The sequence below is a fragment of the Schistocerca nitens genome, chromosome 2, assembly GCF_023898315.1.
Source record: "Schistocerca nitens isolate TAMUIC-IGC-003100 chromosome 2, iqSchNite1.1, whole genome shotgun sequence".
NCBI lineage: Eukaryota > Metazoa > Arthropoda > Insecta > Orthoptera > Acrididae > Schistocerca > Schistocerca nitens.
The window spans coordinates 434,710,639-434,727,861 of NC_064615.1; the positions used below are offsets into that span (position 1 = coordinate 434,710,639).

At 38.2% G+C, this 17,223-nt stretch overlaps 1 protein-coding gene across 1 annotated transcript in view; it reads right to left on the reverse strand.

Moving 5' to 3' along the window:
- Positions 1-6,550: 6,550 nt before the first annotated feature.
- The window catches only part of LOC126236304 (ribosome biogenesis protein BRX1 homolog), a 63,928-nt gene continuing 53,255 nt past the window's right edge, over positions 6,551-17,223 (reverse strand). The window contains exons 6-7 of the mRNA XM_049945505.1: positions 13,162-13,256; positions 6,551-6,946 (exon numbers count right to left, since the gene is read on the reverse strand). Coding sequence (XP_049801462.1) covers positions 6,656-6,946; positions 13,162-13,256 — 386 coding nt within the window. The 3' untranslated portion in view covers positions 6,551-6,655. The remainder of the gene's footprint in view (positions 6,947-13,161; positions 13,257-17,223) is intronic.

A 17,223-nucleotide genomic window follows, 5' to 3' on the forward strand; every position in this document is an offset into this window, starting at 1 on the left:
CCTTCTTTAACAACTTTGTCAATGGCTTGACTATCATAGCATAATCCTCCACAAAATGGCAATAATAATTTGCTAATCCCAGAAACAATTGCAACTCTTTAATGTTTGTAGGTACTGGAAAGCTGTCTACAGCTTCTATCAACCTAAGGTTTTGCTTAACTCCATCTGTACCAATAATATGTCCCAGGTACTGGATCTGTGACTTAACAAATGAACGCTTCTCTATCTTCAAACTAAGGTGTATATTTTGCAACCTAGACAACACACTCATCAGTCTCTCTGTGCGTTCCTCAACTGTCCTTGAAAAAATTATTATGTCATCCAGATACATGAGACACACAGTAGGCTACAAACCTCCCAATAGTAAGTCAGCAAACCTTTGAAAAGTGGCAGGCACATTCTTTTGACCACAAGGCACATGAAGAAACTCATATCATCCAGTTGGAACCACAAAATCAATTTTGGGTCAATCTTGTGGTAATCACCGTGTATGTCAAGGGCGGTAAAATACTTACAATTCCCTAATTAGTCCAATGTTTTGTGGATACTGGGTAGAGGGTAGTATCAGGGGTAATGACTGTTTATTGCACTCATATTGAAACACAGATGATTTTGTTGGGAATGACAACCACTGGGGATGACTATGTGCTTGCAGAAGGTTGAATTATCTCTGCAGCGAGCTACTATTGAATAGTTCCTTCAACAACAGATTGTAAATGATTTGGTAATCTATATGGTTTCTGAGCGATTGGTCTAGCATCTCCCATTGGAATTTCATGTTGCACAAGGTCAGTTGCTGGCAAGTACTGCCTTTTCTCAAATAACCACACATATTCCTCCAAAACTGGATATGAAAGATTCTGCTCTGACTCTCGCAAATGTGCCAACTTCTCCCTTAATTGATTTCTTAGCAAAGGGGTGACGTACAAACCTTCCTCGTTGGTAACTGTTTCTTTACCTTTCTCTTAAACTGCTTCTGGCTGATTCTCTGCTTGTAATACTCCCGTACCACTTGCTAACATAGTTACACATGGAATTTCTATCTCCAGTTGCCCAGAATTGTTAACTCACACCAGTACTCGAAATTTCTTTCCTAGTACTTCTGGTGTAGTTAAACCCCTTTTGACATGGATCTGCAATCGATCGAGATCATCATTATGGGCGAGTGGGTCAACCAGGAAGTCCAATCTTGGCGATATCCAGTCTTTACATTGATCCAGAGGACTTCTCCCATTCTTCCAGTGATTCTAACAGGTGTGGTAGTTCTTAATGCCCAGGTGTTGGAGTCTGTGTGGGAGGCCCCACCCAACAAGTCCCTCGTGACTGCAGCATGTGCTTATTGTCAAAACAGTGCGTAGCATCGAACAGTTGGCATCTTATAGTCTATCACCGCCTGGTAACAGGTCAGGGAATCCTTTCACAGGATGACATAAAAATCCCATCTGCCCTTAATTACTAATTATGCATCAAATTGTATGATTTTCTATCAATGTGCTTTTTACTGACAAGTTCCTGCAGAAATAATTACTTTTCACCCAATCTACTTATGTTGAAATGTGGCAATTTAAGCATGCCCTTATCAGTATGTCCAACAAATAAAACGCTAATCTGAGCTCCAGTGTTGATAAATATCCTGACAGTCTTCCTCTCGGAGCTTATCACCTACAGCTAAGTTTGCCACATCTGAGGTGTCTCCTGTATTGGGTTCACAATTTTTTACAGTGGTGAGGGTGAGTGGCAGGGCCCACCACTTGCTCGTTTCCCCATCTCCTGTTGCCCCTCTGTAACCATTCATTTCTCCTCCTATTTTGTAGTGCACCCCTTTGTGGGTAACTTCGCCGTCGATTTTGGGGTCATTTGTCAATGTTGTGTCCAATTGTGTGATAATTTGAGCAACATGGAGCACGACAACGCTTGACTGTGTGATTTAGTTTTCATGTTGTGCTTCATTAGTGCACGCAGAGGCTGCAAACCGTCCTGCTTCTTTGTGCAGCAAGGCTAATCTAACTGCTTTGGGCAGGTAGGTTGGGGAAGCTACTTTCACTTCACTCCCAGTTTGTGGCTTAATTCCCCTTATAAATATGCCAATAGTTCTTAACATGGATCTTCAATTAATATCTCATTACGGGCATTCTCCCTTCCCAGAGTGTATGTTCAACAGGGTACCACTCGTATCTAGTCAGCAAATGCCTCAAAAATTTCACCAATTTTTTTGTTGGAGTATAGACAATTGTTCATGGTAGTAGCTAAGACCTCTCTTATCGGAGTAGCACTCTTAACTCCTTGACTATATCATCAAAAGGGATTGCGTAACACAACACATCGACTGACTCTAAATATGTGCATGCATCAAAAGTTTTAATTTGGTTACATTTAAAAGAAAGGTATTAGGCCAGGAACACGTTTGCCCTACATCACAGACATTTTGGAGGAGCATGGTGACACTGTCACCTGGATTTCCAGAAAATGAAGGTGCAAAATTAACTGCAGGGGAGTACTGGTAACATCTGGCACATACATGATAGGATCCACGGCAGCAGCTTTGGAAGAGCTTGCAACAGTCTGTATTGACACCTGTCGGGTTTCACGGCAGGGCTCACATAAAGCTTCCTCAAGCTGTCCCTGTAACTCTAATTTGTCAAATGCCATTTGATTAAGCTGCTTTTGTAAGAGCACTAGGTGATCTACCTCATCACTTGCAGCAGCAGTGGCTGCAGAAGTTGTTTGTAAACATTCTGGCAAAGTACACGATTGTGTATCTGGTATGGTTACAATATTAGGGCCACAATTTCTGTAGACCAACAACGTTACAAGAGAGGGATCTGAGCAGCACCTACATTAGATTAAGCAGTGACAAGTGAGATTTAAAACTTTCCCGAGATACATGATGTTCCACAATATTTCGGGAGAACTGCTGGATGTTTGTAACTTCCTGTCACGATATTTCGGCACAGAGTCGTCTGGCCATCTTAAGGTGATACTGACAAAAACACACTGAGCTCTGGTATTTACGACTCCATGAGCTTACTATTGTGAGAATTATCACACAATCAGCTGAACAGCACATGCATCCAAGTTACTGACAAGAATAATATACAGAGGAATGGAAAAGAAAATTGAGGATGTGTTAGATGATGGTCAGTTCGGTTTTTGGAAAGGTAAAAGTGAAATGAGCGTTTGGTGTCATTGGCCGGGAGGCCCCTTATGGAGCAGGTCCGGCCGCCTTGGTGGAGGTCTTATTACATTCGAGGCCACATTGGGTGACCTGTGCGCCGGATGGGGATGAAGTGATGAAGACAACACAACACCCAGTCACTGAGCAGAGAAGATCCCCGACCCAGCCGGAAATCGAACCTGAGCCCCATAGGACGGCAATCCGTCACACTCACCACTCAGCTATCGGGGCGGTAAAGGCACCAGAAAGGCAATTCTCACATTGCAGTTGATAACAGAAGCACGACTAAAGAGAAATCAAGATACATTCATAGGACCTGTCAACCTACAAAAAGTGTTCCAACAATGTAAAATGGGGCATGACATTTGAAATTCTGAGAAAAACAGATGTGAAGTATAGGGAGAGATAGGTGATATACCATATGCACAAGAGTCAAGAGGAAGTAATACGAGTGAAAAACCAAGAATGAAGCACTTGGATTAAAGAGGGTGTAAGACAGGGATGTAGTCTTTCCCCCTCTACTGTTAAATCTCTACATCAATGAAAAGGATGGAAATAAAAGAAAGATCCATGAGTGGAATTAAGATTCAAGGTGAAAGAATATCAATGATACGGTTCGCTGATAACATTGCTATCCTAAGTGAAAGTGAAGAAGAATTACATGATATGTTGAATGGTATGAACAACCTAATGAATATAGAATAGACAAAAGTAATGATGAGTAGCAGAAACGAGAACAGCGAGAAACTTAACATCAGGATTCATGGTCACAAAGTAGATGTTGAAGACTTCTGCTACCTAGGCAGCAAAATATCCTATGACAGATGGAGCAAGGAGAAGACCAAAAGCAGATTAGCACTGGCAAAAAGGGCATTCCATGCTAAGAGAAGACTACTAATAGTAAACATCGGAACAAAAGAGAATCGAAGCATTTAAGATGTGCTACAGACGAATGTTGAGAGTCAGGTAGACTGATAAGGTAAGAAATGAGGAGGTTCTATGCAGAATCAGAGAGGAAAGGAATATGTGGGAAACACTGACAAGGAGAAGGGACATGATGGTAGAACACCTGTTAAAACATCAGGGAATGACTTCCATGGTGCTAGAGGGAGCTGTAGAGGGCAAAAACTCTAGAGGAAGACAGTGACTCGAATACATCCACCACATAATTGGGGACATATGTTGCAAGTGCAACTCTGAGATGAAGAGGTTGGCACAGGAGAGGAATTCGGGGCAGGCTGCATCAAACCTGTCAGGAGACTGATGACTAAAAAACAAAATGGTGTGAATGTATGCAAATAAATATTATGCAACTGTGTAGTAAGTACTGGAACTGGTGTGAATGCTGATTGTAAAACAACCAATTTTGTCTCTGACAAAAGGATTTGACTATTTTCCTTCACAAAACAGCAGATAGGGGCAGTTTGATATTAATTTGTTTCTCTTAAATTTTGGAACAAGTTAACTGTAACAAGACCTGAGGTTGGCTGATCAGTGGAAGAACCAGATTTTCTGCTGACTGGCTTGTACAAGTGTGTGCTACTATTAAACAATCAATAGTTGAATGACCCTATGTTTCTAGAAGGTAAGACAACTTGGGTAAGTTATGTTTCTCGGTGGGAGGGGCGGGGGGGGGGGGGGGGGGGGGCAATAGCCTCTGAACCTAAAATATGTGCCACCTAGAGCTCTGTAAAGTACAATGGTATGTCTCAAAACAGTACTGTGCGTAGACCACCATGCATATAAAGTTAGCTGTTAGTAGAATTGTGGATTTAACAGACCAGTTACTTTTTTTGTCTACTGCTGTTAGCAGTGAGACTTTTAGCTTGTTCTTCCACGTGCAACATAAAATATGCTTGGCACCATATGTAATGAACTTTCTCATGAATAACAATGCCTTTGTGGAACAGGGACAGTGCAATATAGTGTGAGTGAGAACTACAACTAAGTACTGAGTAAATTTAGATTTGGTTTTGAAATGACTGCAGTCAATTTTTATACTCGTAGTTTGTGGGTTTATAATTTTTTCTGTGAAGGTAACGGCATTGGGGAAACTAACATATTGTTGTGTGCTAAGAACTGCTTAGATTTGGCAGGACTTGACATCAGGAATTTCAGAGTTTTTAAACTTAACAAGATAAAGCAGTGAAATGCAAAGCTTCCGCACGCACTGGAGATAAGTATCTCCAACTTTTTTGCATAGAATAAATGTGTTTTAAAATTATTTCTAGACTGACACAAAGACACATGAAAACAGCTGTGAAAAAAAGGCATTTATAGACACTTCAATCTCTACTTATTGCTTTAGGAACAATAAGAATACCTATGAAATTTATTGAGGGAAGTGCACAAATTATTAGCTGAAACAGTAGACAGGCAAATGCGAGAACACATAATCTATAAAGCTATCTTTTTGACTGACTTTACCAGGAATAATGTAAAGAATGTTGTGTATGTTTAAAGCTGTTGTAACTTAAAAATTCTTCACTTCCACTTAAAGACAAAACTTTGTTGCCTCCAACTTCTGAATCCTTTCCCCTTTGAGAAGCAGATAGTACTCTTGCTCGTTTTCCAAGTCTGTTAATCCAGACTTTCAGGTATGAATGTTGTGCACTGTACTTGGGCGTTAATAAGACAGTTCCCACAATCTCCTTGTCTTTTACAGGTGAGTGCAATAGTTTTAGTCAAAGACATTCATTTTCTGACTTCCTTCACTACATTTAAAATTTTGGTGTCACCGTGATACTCCAATTCTTCCTGTGGCCTTCTGCTGTAATTCTTACGAAGTAATTGCAATCCCACTTGCTGTGGTTTCAGGTTTCCTGTCACTTCACTGCAAAGTGATATTCCCACTTCTCTTACTTTTTGTGGATGTTCTTAGCTGAATGGGTATGTTGGTCTTCACAGGAAAGTGCTGTTACAGAGACTACGGCATGGTTCATGCCAGCAATCTAACACCTTAATATGTAGAAGAGAAATGATTTCTCAAATGTCTCTTCATGTCACTGCCTAATATGAAAGGCATTTGACATGCAAACTGTGTCCTACTTTTGTTAAGAAGTTTATTCAGAAATTTGTCACAGAGAAAAATGAATCCGGATGTTAAATTTTCTTATCTATGAAATTAATACAAACACTCTGTAGAATTTTTTGACACTTAATGAAAGTGGACCAGTTTACAAGTTTAAAATAATCATTTCCACTTATGTACATTTCAGTTCATAAGCTGTGGTGAAGATATTTAGTTTCATGATATTAGTAAACCTGAAAATTTTGTGACTAAGCAAATTTATTTTCCACAGCATCTTCTGGATATTTCACAAAAAATTATAAGCATAAGGGTTAAGAAAAAAATATTACAAATACTGCAATATCTTATTTCTTCCAACAGTTTTACTTATATATACATAACACATCCATATAACTCATAACATCTGCAATAAGATCATTTCAGGTGTCACATGAACAAATTTTAAATTATTATTGTACATTTTCAGCTGTCCTGTTCTTCTTCTTCTTTTTCTTCAGATTCTTTTTAAGTAACCTCTTTTTCTTATCAAGTTTATGACTCCTTACTTTTGCTTTCAGTTTCAATGCTTTTCCTTCTTTGCTTGCAATTTCGGCTGCTTTTTCTATGGGATCGCCATGGAATATATCATCTGTCTCGTCTAACTTGTATGATTCTTTAGGCTTTGTTTTTTCATATGCCACTTTCTGCTGAATTCGATTTATGTACTTCCCTGATGCAGCTTTGGCTATTTGCTGACGGTACTGTAAACAGAGAAGTGTTTTAATACGCATGTTTACATCAACATCCTATAAACATTTAAAAAAGGTTTTTAAGGGCAGGAATGATGGTGGTATTATAAAAACACGCTATGGGATTTCAAAGCTTGGGTGGTATTAAGGGGGGAAAATAATGTTAAGCACAGAGGCCAATAATAATCAAATAAAAATAAGCTTCACTGTAATTTAAAAATGCTGAGCAATCTAAAATACGTGGAATTCTACCTCAAATTAATCAATGTTTGCTCACAAGTCCCTTAGTGTAGTGGTCTGATTAAAATCCTTCTGGGCATACTGTGCATCATCTTATAAAATTCTTAATAAGCAAAATACTAAAACAACTGATGTTTCAGTCCTTCCTTATAGCACAGACTAGTTAGCTGGTGAGTGAGTGTTTATATATTGTTGATTAGTCCAGACCCTGACAAAAGCCAGTGCAACATGGCCAAAAGATCAGCTATGTTACCTTGTTAAGAGCCAACTGTATAAATGTAACTGACTGCAGATCAACTTTGGCCCTAGTTCAGAAAATAAACCCAGTTCCACACTCGCTATTTTGTCAACTTGGGTTAACTGAACAAGGTTCAGTGTTGATCTAAATTACCACAATACAAACTTGGCAACATCGCTGTATCAGCCACATCGTGATTATCGTGCTTCAACCACATCGTGATTATCGTTATTCAACCACAGATGTAAATCATAAATCATAGATACATGGTATTTATTACTGCAGTTTTTGTGTTGTACAGGCAGAGGAAAACAAGCAGAAAAAACTTCAACTTCAAGAAACTCCTCACAACCAAAAAACATTGAAATTGTCAGATTTCTGTAAAGTACACAAAAAGAAATGATTGAGAATTGGCGTCTAATGCTCTCGAACATTGAATGCTGCTCACCACAGCAGCCTAGAACGCTAGGGAAACAGCATGTGGCACAATCATGCAGTGTGGTCATAAAATGTAATGCTGTCATAATTATCTTCATAACAAGTATCATACATTATACATTGTATCCTGTCATTAGTAGTTGGATGGTGCAGCTGATTTGACTATAGACGACAGCTGCTTTGCTTACGGATTTCAGCTGTTTGCTGAAGGCGGTGAAAATAAGCATAAACGGGTTGACAACAGATTTAGGTGGCTTTCTGTGTGATGAAAGTTTCATTACTTCTCAAGTTTTAAAGCCACTGTTATTTCACAAAAAAACAAATTATAAGCACAGAGAGCGGCAAAAGCATACAGGGTGTTTCTGTAAGAGTATACAAAAATGTAACAGGATATAGAGAATGTGCCACTGAACAATTTGAGGTACAGAACCTGACGTTGGCGAAGCCAGCTTAAGGAGACATGGAAATAAACTTGTCTACCGCTTTGTCTAGCATCACTGTTTTGCAGCTTATATACAGCTCATACACATACAAGTTTACACATATTCTTACTGTGCTGTTTATTTACATGTACATTCTTTATTTCCAGCAAGGACGCAAGGAGGATGAGTCTGAATACTAGTAAGTCATAATGCAGGCTTTGTTTACTTTACTTGTCCATAAGGTGGCTCTGTTGTGTCGTATTTACTTTGTCTCGTGACAGAATGTGCTATGAATCAACAACAGACCCATTCATTACTCAGTGCTATTCAGAGAAGTACAGTACAATATAATGGAGAAGTACTGATACAGTTTTTCTGGTCACTGGTTTGGAAGGAGAGGACCTATTCCATGGCCTGCAATCACCTTGATTATTTCCTTTGGGGATATATATAAAGTCACTTGTGTATGAGACCCCAGTGGATATGGAGAGGGAATTAGTAGGCAGAATTGTAGCTGCCTGTGATGTGATTCGAAACATACCAGGGATATTTGTCAGGGTGCGTCAGACTTTTGTTCGCCAATGTCATGCTTGCACTGACATTACAGTTTCAGCACATTTTGTACAACACAGTACAAATGGGGTGTTCATTGTGTTAACGATGGTATTTGCAGTTAACTAATGTACATAAAAAAGTACACAGTAATGTGATTTTATTCCTATTATCTCCTTAAGCTGGCTTCCGTGACCCTAGGTTCCTTACCTCAAATTATTCAGTGGAGTATCCTCTATGCCCTATTAAATTTTTACACACTCTTACAGAAACACCCTGTATATTTGCACTGCACAATTTGGTACAGCTGTCATCAACATGAAGTTCGGTTTCACCACCAAAATGATTTACTGAGCATAGTCCTATTCAGAGATATGTGGGTACCTTTAGTACAACATGGACTCCAAATCACAATACAACTCACAATTTTTACATTAACAAACATGACCAGAGATGTAGAAGTGGTACTTGAAAAATAAATAAATTAATAAATAAAGAAAAACTGAGAACTGACCCGGGATCGAACTGCAGGTCTTTACGACCATAGTCCCAGTTGCAAGCAGTGCTTATGAGCTGGCTGATAAATATCGCTTCTGTAATTGATTTACATGAGCTCACAATATCTGGTGAATGTGTGTGCATTTTCATAACAGTTTAAGCATGTTTGGTAGTCAGATACTCAATGAACTGTGTAGTAATGCTATCCGAACCTACAGAACATTTGGATGTTTTGTGTTGTACAGATGGAGAAAACAAGCAGAAGACTTATATTGCTAATAACCAATCCTATAAATCAAAACATTATTTCAAACTTTAGCAGCACAGGAGTGACACATTCATTTGCCATTTTCTGTGGTAACATCATATTTATGATTTACTTATTTTCAACTTCTATTTGTGCAAAACTAAATCTGTTGTTTTGTAATGTTACTAGATTGTGAACTTAACTTGATTCACAAAATTATGTCAGTCAAATATGATCCTAATTCATGGTGATTTCTGAGCATATTCTCTGTGCTAATCTAAGATGGGCTCTAAGTATTTTATATGATCACACACAACAGTATCTGCAGAAGAATTTTAATGAGACTGACATTGGTTGTGGAAACCTTCATATTACATCACTGCAGTGTTGCCTGCTGTGTTTATTATTGCATTTATTACAGCCAATGGACTTCAAAACACTAACAATAAAATATAACAAGATTCTCTGGGTTTTAAGAACACATACTTCATAAAAAAATAGATCCTTAACTAAAACATTATGATTAAGTGTAGGACTTCATTTGTAATCCTAATTATCAGTTTTACTTGGATTTCCATACTCAGAAACTTTGTATTGGGTTACTTCAAGTGATGTAGTCCAATTTTAGAGATGTTCGCCACTGATCCATCTCAGATTGTGTGTGCAAGCTGGCTAAATGATTACAGGAGAAGCTGCAAAATTTTAGCCAATCTCATTAGCTTTGTGAGTAGCAGTCTTTTAAATGAAGAATGACAAAACTGGTATGGTGATATTTCAAAAATTTTGCCCAAATTTGAACTTCTTTATTTTAAGTTTGATGGCATCTGGTTCATTATGTTTGGTAACACTCAAAAGTGTCAAACTTTGTCATGACAAATTTTTTCCAGGTTTGAGAATCTAGATCTCTCCACTTAATTTGATTACAAAGCTTGTTTATAACTGCTACAAGTTTTATCACTTTTGGATTTATAGTTTTTGAGACATGTGGGGGCTGAAGTAGACTGAAAATTTGCTGCAAAAATAAACAACCTATCACAAAAGTGACATACAATCCATGCAGTGACCACTACTTGGAATAACATTACTTTCTTTACAGAATATTAAATTTCTATGAATGCCTTCCCCCCCCCCCCCCCCCCCCCCAGGAAGTCTACAATTATCCAGTGAAGTCTATGCACCTTGTTGTAAGATCTCACAATTTATTTGAAAGCTACTGAACTAACCATGCTAAAATCACTTTTCAACTTTCTAACTCTTTTAAGCATCCTCCTCATTCTGTGAATTTCTAACACTTTGTAGACCAAGCCTGAGTGTAGGTCAGGCTGCAATTTCATCGACGAGTCACTTACCATTGAAAACTGGACGCATTGCATATTAGAACCCTGTACATACGTCTCACTACCTGTCCCTTGACTGGTGCTGCCTTTTGTTGTCAATTTCTAGAATTATCTCTAAAGAAACATTAGCCAACGTAATAGCTGCTCTCACAAATATGACCGCACTGATGTAATACCATGCGTGTACTTATTAGGTTTCGCCCTGTTCTGCAATTGTGCTGTTTGTTGAGTGAGCAAAAAATTTTGGAAGCTCAAGAGGAAAAAAATTCTCAATAACTCACTTTTTTTTAAGGATAATTATACTTTCTGTCATCATTATTTTAAAATTTGTAATTTATCAAAGAACCAAAGTAAATATGAAAAACAGATCTTGAAGCTTGATCTTTTGAAGATATATCAATTACATATGTGCCAGTAACACTTTAAATAAAGGCACAGTTTCCTAGAACTGAGATTTTCCTAAGGGGCTGGTCTCCAAAGCGTTAATGGACCAACTCCTTGGCACCCTTGAAAATCTGAATTTTCGAAACACGAGTAGATATGTGAAGTTCTTCTTTTACGTTTGACAATAGCTGAATACCATCAGGTAATCCATACACTCTTGTTTACCTGAAGCTGCTTGCTGATGTAACTCATCACAGTTCAAACCACTAGCAGTTATTTGTTTGCTTATTAAAGTTTGTGCTTTTGAAATTGTGTTTATATCGCGTTTACCGACTCTATGAATTTTAAGAGGAGAAGCTCCAAGAGAACATAAAATTGCTCTTATAATTTTCATACATTTCCATCTGCATATCTTCAGCAGATAAACCTGAGGAAACCAATTTCTTATGAGTTCCATGTGACAGATTATACACAACTTTTGCCTAGCTGTACCGTGCTGGCTAAACATTTTACTGCTGGTGTGCCAGTTTCATTAACCCTGTCTCAATTTTTAAAAATTTCACGATTATTCTTTAAAAAATGATTACTAACTTAGCAGGTATTCACACTTTGTCATAAAAGTGACTTTATGGGGTGAAATGTGTAGTACTGCCAATAGACACAAATAAAAGTAAAAAGAACTAAAATGATTGGTTGGATATGTGGTTTTTATACACTGATGTGCCAAAGAAACTGGTATAGGCATGCGTATTCAAATACAGAGATACGTAAACAGGCAGAATACAGGACTGTGACCAGCAATGCCCATATAAGACTACAAGTGTCTGGTGCAGTTGTTAGATCAGTTACTGCTGCTACGATGGCAAGTTATCAAGATGTGAGTGAATATGAATGTGGTGTTATAATCGGTGCAAGGGCGTTGAGACACAGCATCTCCGAGCTAGCCAAAGGTCCACTCGTGTACCCTTGATGACTCCACGACACAAAGCTTTATGCCTCGCTTGGGGCCCATCAACACTGACAATGGACTGTTGATGACTGGAAACATGTTGCCAGGTCGGATGAGTCTTGTTTCAAATTGTATTAACAGATGGACTTGTAAGGGTATGGAGACATCCTCATGAATCCATGGACCCTGCGTGTCAGCAAGGGACTGTTCAAGTTGGTGGAGGCTCTGTAATGGTGTAGGATGCGTGCAGCTGGAGTGATATGGGACCCGTGATATGTCTAGATACGTCTCTGACATCACCTGAATCCATTCATGTTCCTTGTGTCCTACGGACTTGGGCTATTCCAGCAGTACAATGTGACACCAACACATCCAGTATTGCTACAGAGTGGCTCCAGGAACACTCTTCTGAGTTTAAACACTTCTGCTGGCCACCAAACTCTCCAGACAAGAACATTATTGAGTATGTCTGGGATGCCTTGCAATATGCTGTTCTGGAGAGATCTCCACCCCCTGGTATTCTTATGGATTTACAGACAGCCCTGCAGGATTCATGGTGTCAATTCTCTCCAGCACTACTTCAGATATTAGTTGAGTCCATGCATGTTGTGTTGCAGCACTTCTGGGTGCTTGTGGGGGCCCTAAATGGTATTAGGCAGATGTACCAGTTTCTTTGGCTCTTCAGTGTATGTAAGTACTCGAATATATAATATACCGTTTTGACTATACACTTAGGGATTTCTCAGGCACACTGTACAGTGACTTACAGTGTAATCAGAGAAAAATATATTTTAATGTAGTTGAAAGCACCATTTGCAGAACAAAGGAATCACTGAAAAGGTACTGGCAAGCAAATTAAAAAAAAAAGGACACAATCAACAGAATACCAGCACCAACAGAAGTCAAAGTATAGAAAACGTACCTTAGCAGGAGAAATATACGAGGCATTCTCCCACAGTGTCTGCCCACCAAAACTTGAACCAAATATCTTGACAGGATTCAACACAAATCGTGGTCCTAAAAAAAGATATGACCTATAAAATTCCCTACTTCTGTTTAAACAACAATTAAAACAAGAAAATTAAGAATTACATAAGCAAATAGATTTATATGTACTTTCTACTGAAAGAATACAAATTTTTCTATCAAGATATCTAATGAGTGTCCCCTCTTCAAAACTTGATACTAAATGTTAAATATTTAACAAAAAAATAAAAAAATAAAATAAAATAAAAAATGGATAACATGACAATGCAAAAACCACAAAACACCTTCATATTGTTATCTGCACAAGCCTGCACACTTACACTCATTTGCAGGCCACAACAAACTTTTGGGATACTGTCTTAACATAAACTTATTTTGTAGACATGAAAAAAGTTAACAAGAAAACATTTATCATATGAAAATAGCTGCAAATAATGACCAAAAGACACACCATACAGAACTTAAATTCATCTAATCATTACCTAAAATAATAGATACCTGTATATTTGTAATTGAGAAAAATTCCCCTCTTACTGTAAAGAAATAAGATTCAGTTAAATTAACTACTGAAACCCATGTACTCAAAACCAGCACACAAGTTAATTTAGAAGCCAATATAAAATTAAGTGATACAAGGCAAAATCCTGGTGTGATTCCAACTAAAGTATCTTTGCCCCATCTAAACAGGGGAAAGAAAGAAAGAAAGAGATATATGGCATTACATGATTATTCATTTCTCTCTTTCTCTTTCATAAATGCTGATGAATTACTAATGGGAGGGGAACAAGAATGCTAAAGTCAGGACACAATGCAACCTACGAGATATCATTTGTGACAAAGCTCAAATAATACAAATAATGCACATATAATACAGATGGGAACAAAAAAGTGGTTTTGTTTCTTTTATTCTAGGCTATGATGACCATCAATTTCCGTCTAGTTACCCTCTTCCCATCTTGGTACCGTCAAACAGGATGATTTTGTCATTATTTTGATTGTTATGGAAGTGGTAGGGTATATGTGTAACGAATAAAATATCCCAGAACCAGAAAGTGTATGTGTAGGTATATTTATCTGAGGCACTTAAAGTGACTGAATTCACCCCATGGACTGTCCGAAGTTACAGTATGTAGAGGGCAAATTCGGGCAGTTACTGCCTTTTTTAAAATTCAACATGCTTTTTATTTGATTTTGGTGACATTTTACACATTTTAAGGTAGCCCTTTGTTATGAATAAGTGATATGGAATGATATAATGAATTTTATATATTACAGATAAGTTCTGCACGAGCTCGTTTAATATTTCCGCTTAAGCAAACAGAACGATCTTCTGTCGTTTGAGGAATAAATGCACCCATTCTTCTCCTGGAAAATTATTATGAAATTTCTTCTCTTTTCGGCCAGATTTAACAAGGTAGCCTTTAACTAAATATCTAATATACAATTTAGTGAAGGGAAATCCCCAATATGCAGCCCTCAAGATACATTGCTTCAACATTTCTTCTTCTTCTTCTTCTTTATTTAGCACTGGCTGTCCTCCCTTTTTTTCGGATTTGCTTTCTGCACTTTATTTTGTAGGGTTGATTTAGATATACCATACAAATCTCATGCTTTTCTGTACGATAATTTACCACTCTGAATATCACGAACAGCTTTATCTCAAAGTTAGGGGTCATAATTACACTGTACTTTGGCACCTCTCCTGCTCTTATACGTTCTTGGCATTGTCCGAAATCGCCCCACACAGTATACAGTTTTACAAAAACCGTCGTTATTTTATAACCTTGCATAAGAAACTTGACAAACTTGTACAGAAATTGTCTCAATGCTGTTAGCTACTGAGCGCATCGACAATTACGGTTACAATAACTTCCCGCTCGGTGCAACAATAGAAAATTTCCATTTTATGATAAAGCATGGATTTTTAACATTGAGATTGTTCATCAATTATTCACCTAGGGAAACAATTGACGTAAAATAAAAGTTGTGGGAAGTGATAAATGCAACCTTGCGCTTAAAATAACTGGCGCACGGACGTTAAAATAAGTAACTCTTTGTTTCTATGCAGTGGCAAAGAGCAAATAAGCCATACTGTCTGAATTCACCCCCGTGTCCAAAATAACCCCATTTGACGGTACTTATTTTCTGCTTCAGTTTACAAAGCGACACTGTAGTACGACAGACATGTTCTACTTTCCCAAGTTGCAATACAATCATGAATGAAAACAATGATGCGAGTTTGTGTTTAAAACTAGAAAAATAACGCTAGCTCAAAAGTTGTGTGGCTGCCCTTCCTGACTTTTGGTTTATTCCTGGAATCACCATTATTGTAATATATATTCCAGTTACCTGGAAGAATCCTGGAGATACTAATAGGTATCAGATAGATTATATAATGGTAAGACAGAGATTTAGGAACCGGGTTTTAAATTGTAAGACATTTCCAGGGGCAGATGTGGATTCTGACCACAATCTATTGGTTATGAACTGCAGATTGAAACTGAAGAAACTGCAAAAAGGTGGGAATTTAAGGAGATGGGACTTGGATAAACTGAAAGAACCAGAGGTTGTAGAGAGTTTCAGGGAGAGCATAAGGGAACAATTGACAGGAATGGGGGAAAGAAATACAGTAGAAGAAGAATGGGTAGCTCTGAGGGATGAAGTAGTGAAGGCAGCAGAGGATCAAGTAGGTAAAAAGACGAGGGCTAATAGAAATCCTTGGGTAACAGAAGAAATATTGAATTTAATTGATGAAAGGAGAAAATATAAAAATGCAGTAAATGAAGCAGGCAGAAGGGAATACAAACGTCTTAAAAATGAGATCGACAGAAAGTGCAAAATGGCTAAGCAGGGATGGCTAGAGGACAAATGTAAGGATGTAGAGGCTTGTCTCACTAGGGGTAAGATAGATACTGCCTACAGGAAAATTAAAGACACCTTTGGAGAGAAGAGAACCACTTGTATGAATATCAAGAGCGCAGATGGCAACCCAGTTCTAAGCAAAGAAGGGAAGGCAGAAAGGTGGAAGGAGTATATAGAGGGTTTATACAAGGGCGATGTACTTGAGGACAATATAATGGAAATGGAAGAGGATGTAGATGAAGATGAAATGGGAGATAAGATACTGCGTGAAGAGTTTGACAGAGCACTGAAAGACCTGAGTCGAAACAAGGCCCCGGGAGTAGACAACATTCCATTAGAACTACTGATGGCCTTGGGAGAGCCAGTCATGACAAAACTCTACCATCTGGTGAGCAAGATGTATGAGACAGGCGAAATACCCACAGACTTCAAGAAGAATATAATAATTCCAATACCAAAGAAAGCAGGTGTTGACAGATGTGAAAATTACCGAACTATCAGTTTAATAAGTCACAGCTGCAAAATACTAACGCGAATTCTTTACAGACGAATGGAAAAACTGGTAGAAGCGGACCTCGGGGAAGATCAGTTTGGATTCCGTAGAAATGTTGGAACACGTGAGGCAATACTAACCTTACGACTTATCTTAGAAGAAAGATTAAGAAAAGGCAAACCTACGTTTCTAGCATTTGTAGACTTAGAGAAAGCTTTTGACAATGTTAACTGGAATACTCTCTTTCAAATTCTGAAGGCAGGGGTAAAATACAGGGAGCGAAAGGCTATTTACAATTTGTACAGAAACCAGATGGCAGTTATAAGAGTCGAGGGGCATGAAAGGGAAGCAGTGGTTGGGAAAGGAGTGAGACAGGGTTGTAGCCTCTCCCCGATGTTATTCAATCTGTATATTGAGCAAGCAGTAAAGGAAACAAAAGAAAAATTCGGAGTAGGTATTAAAATTCATGGAGAAGAAGTAAAAACTTTGAGGTTCGCCGATGACATTGTAATTCTGTCAGAGACAGCAAAGGACTTGGAAGAGCAGTTTAACAGAATGGATGGTGTCTTGAAGGGAGGATATAAGATGAACATCAACAAAAGCAAAACGAGGATAATGGAATGTAGTCGAATTAAGTCGGGT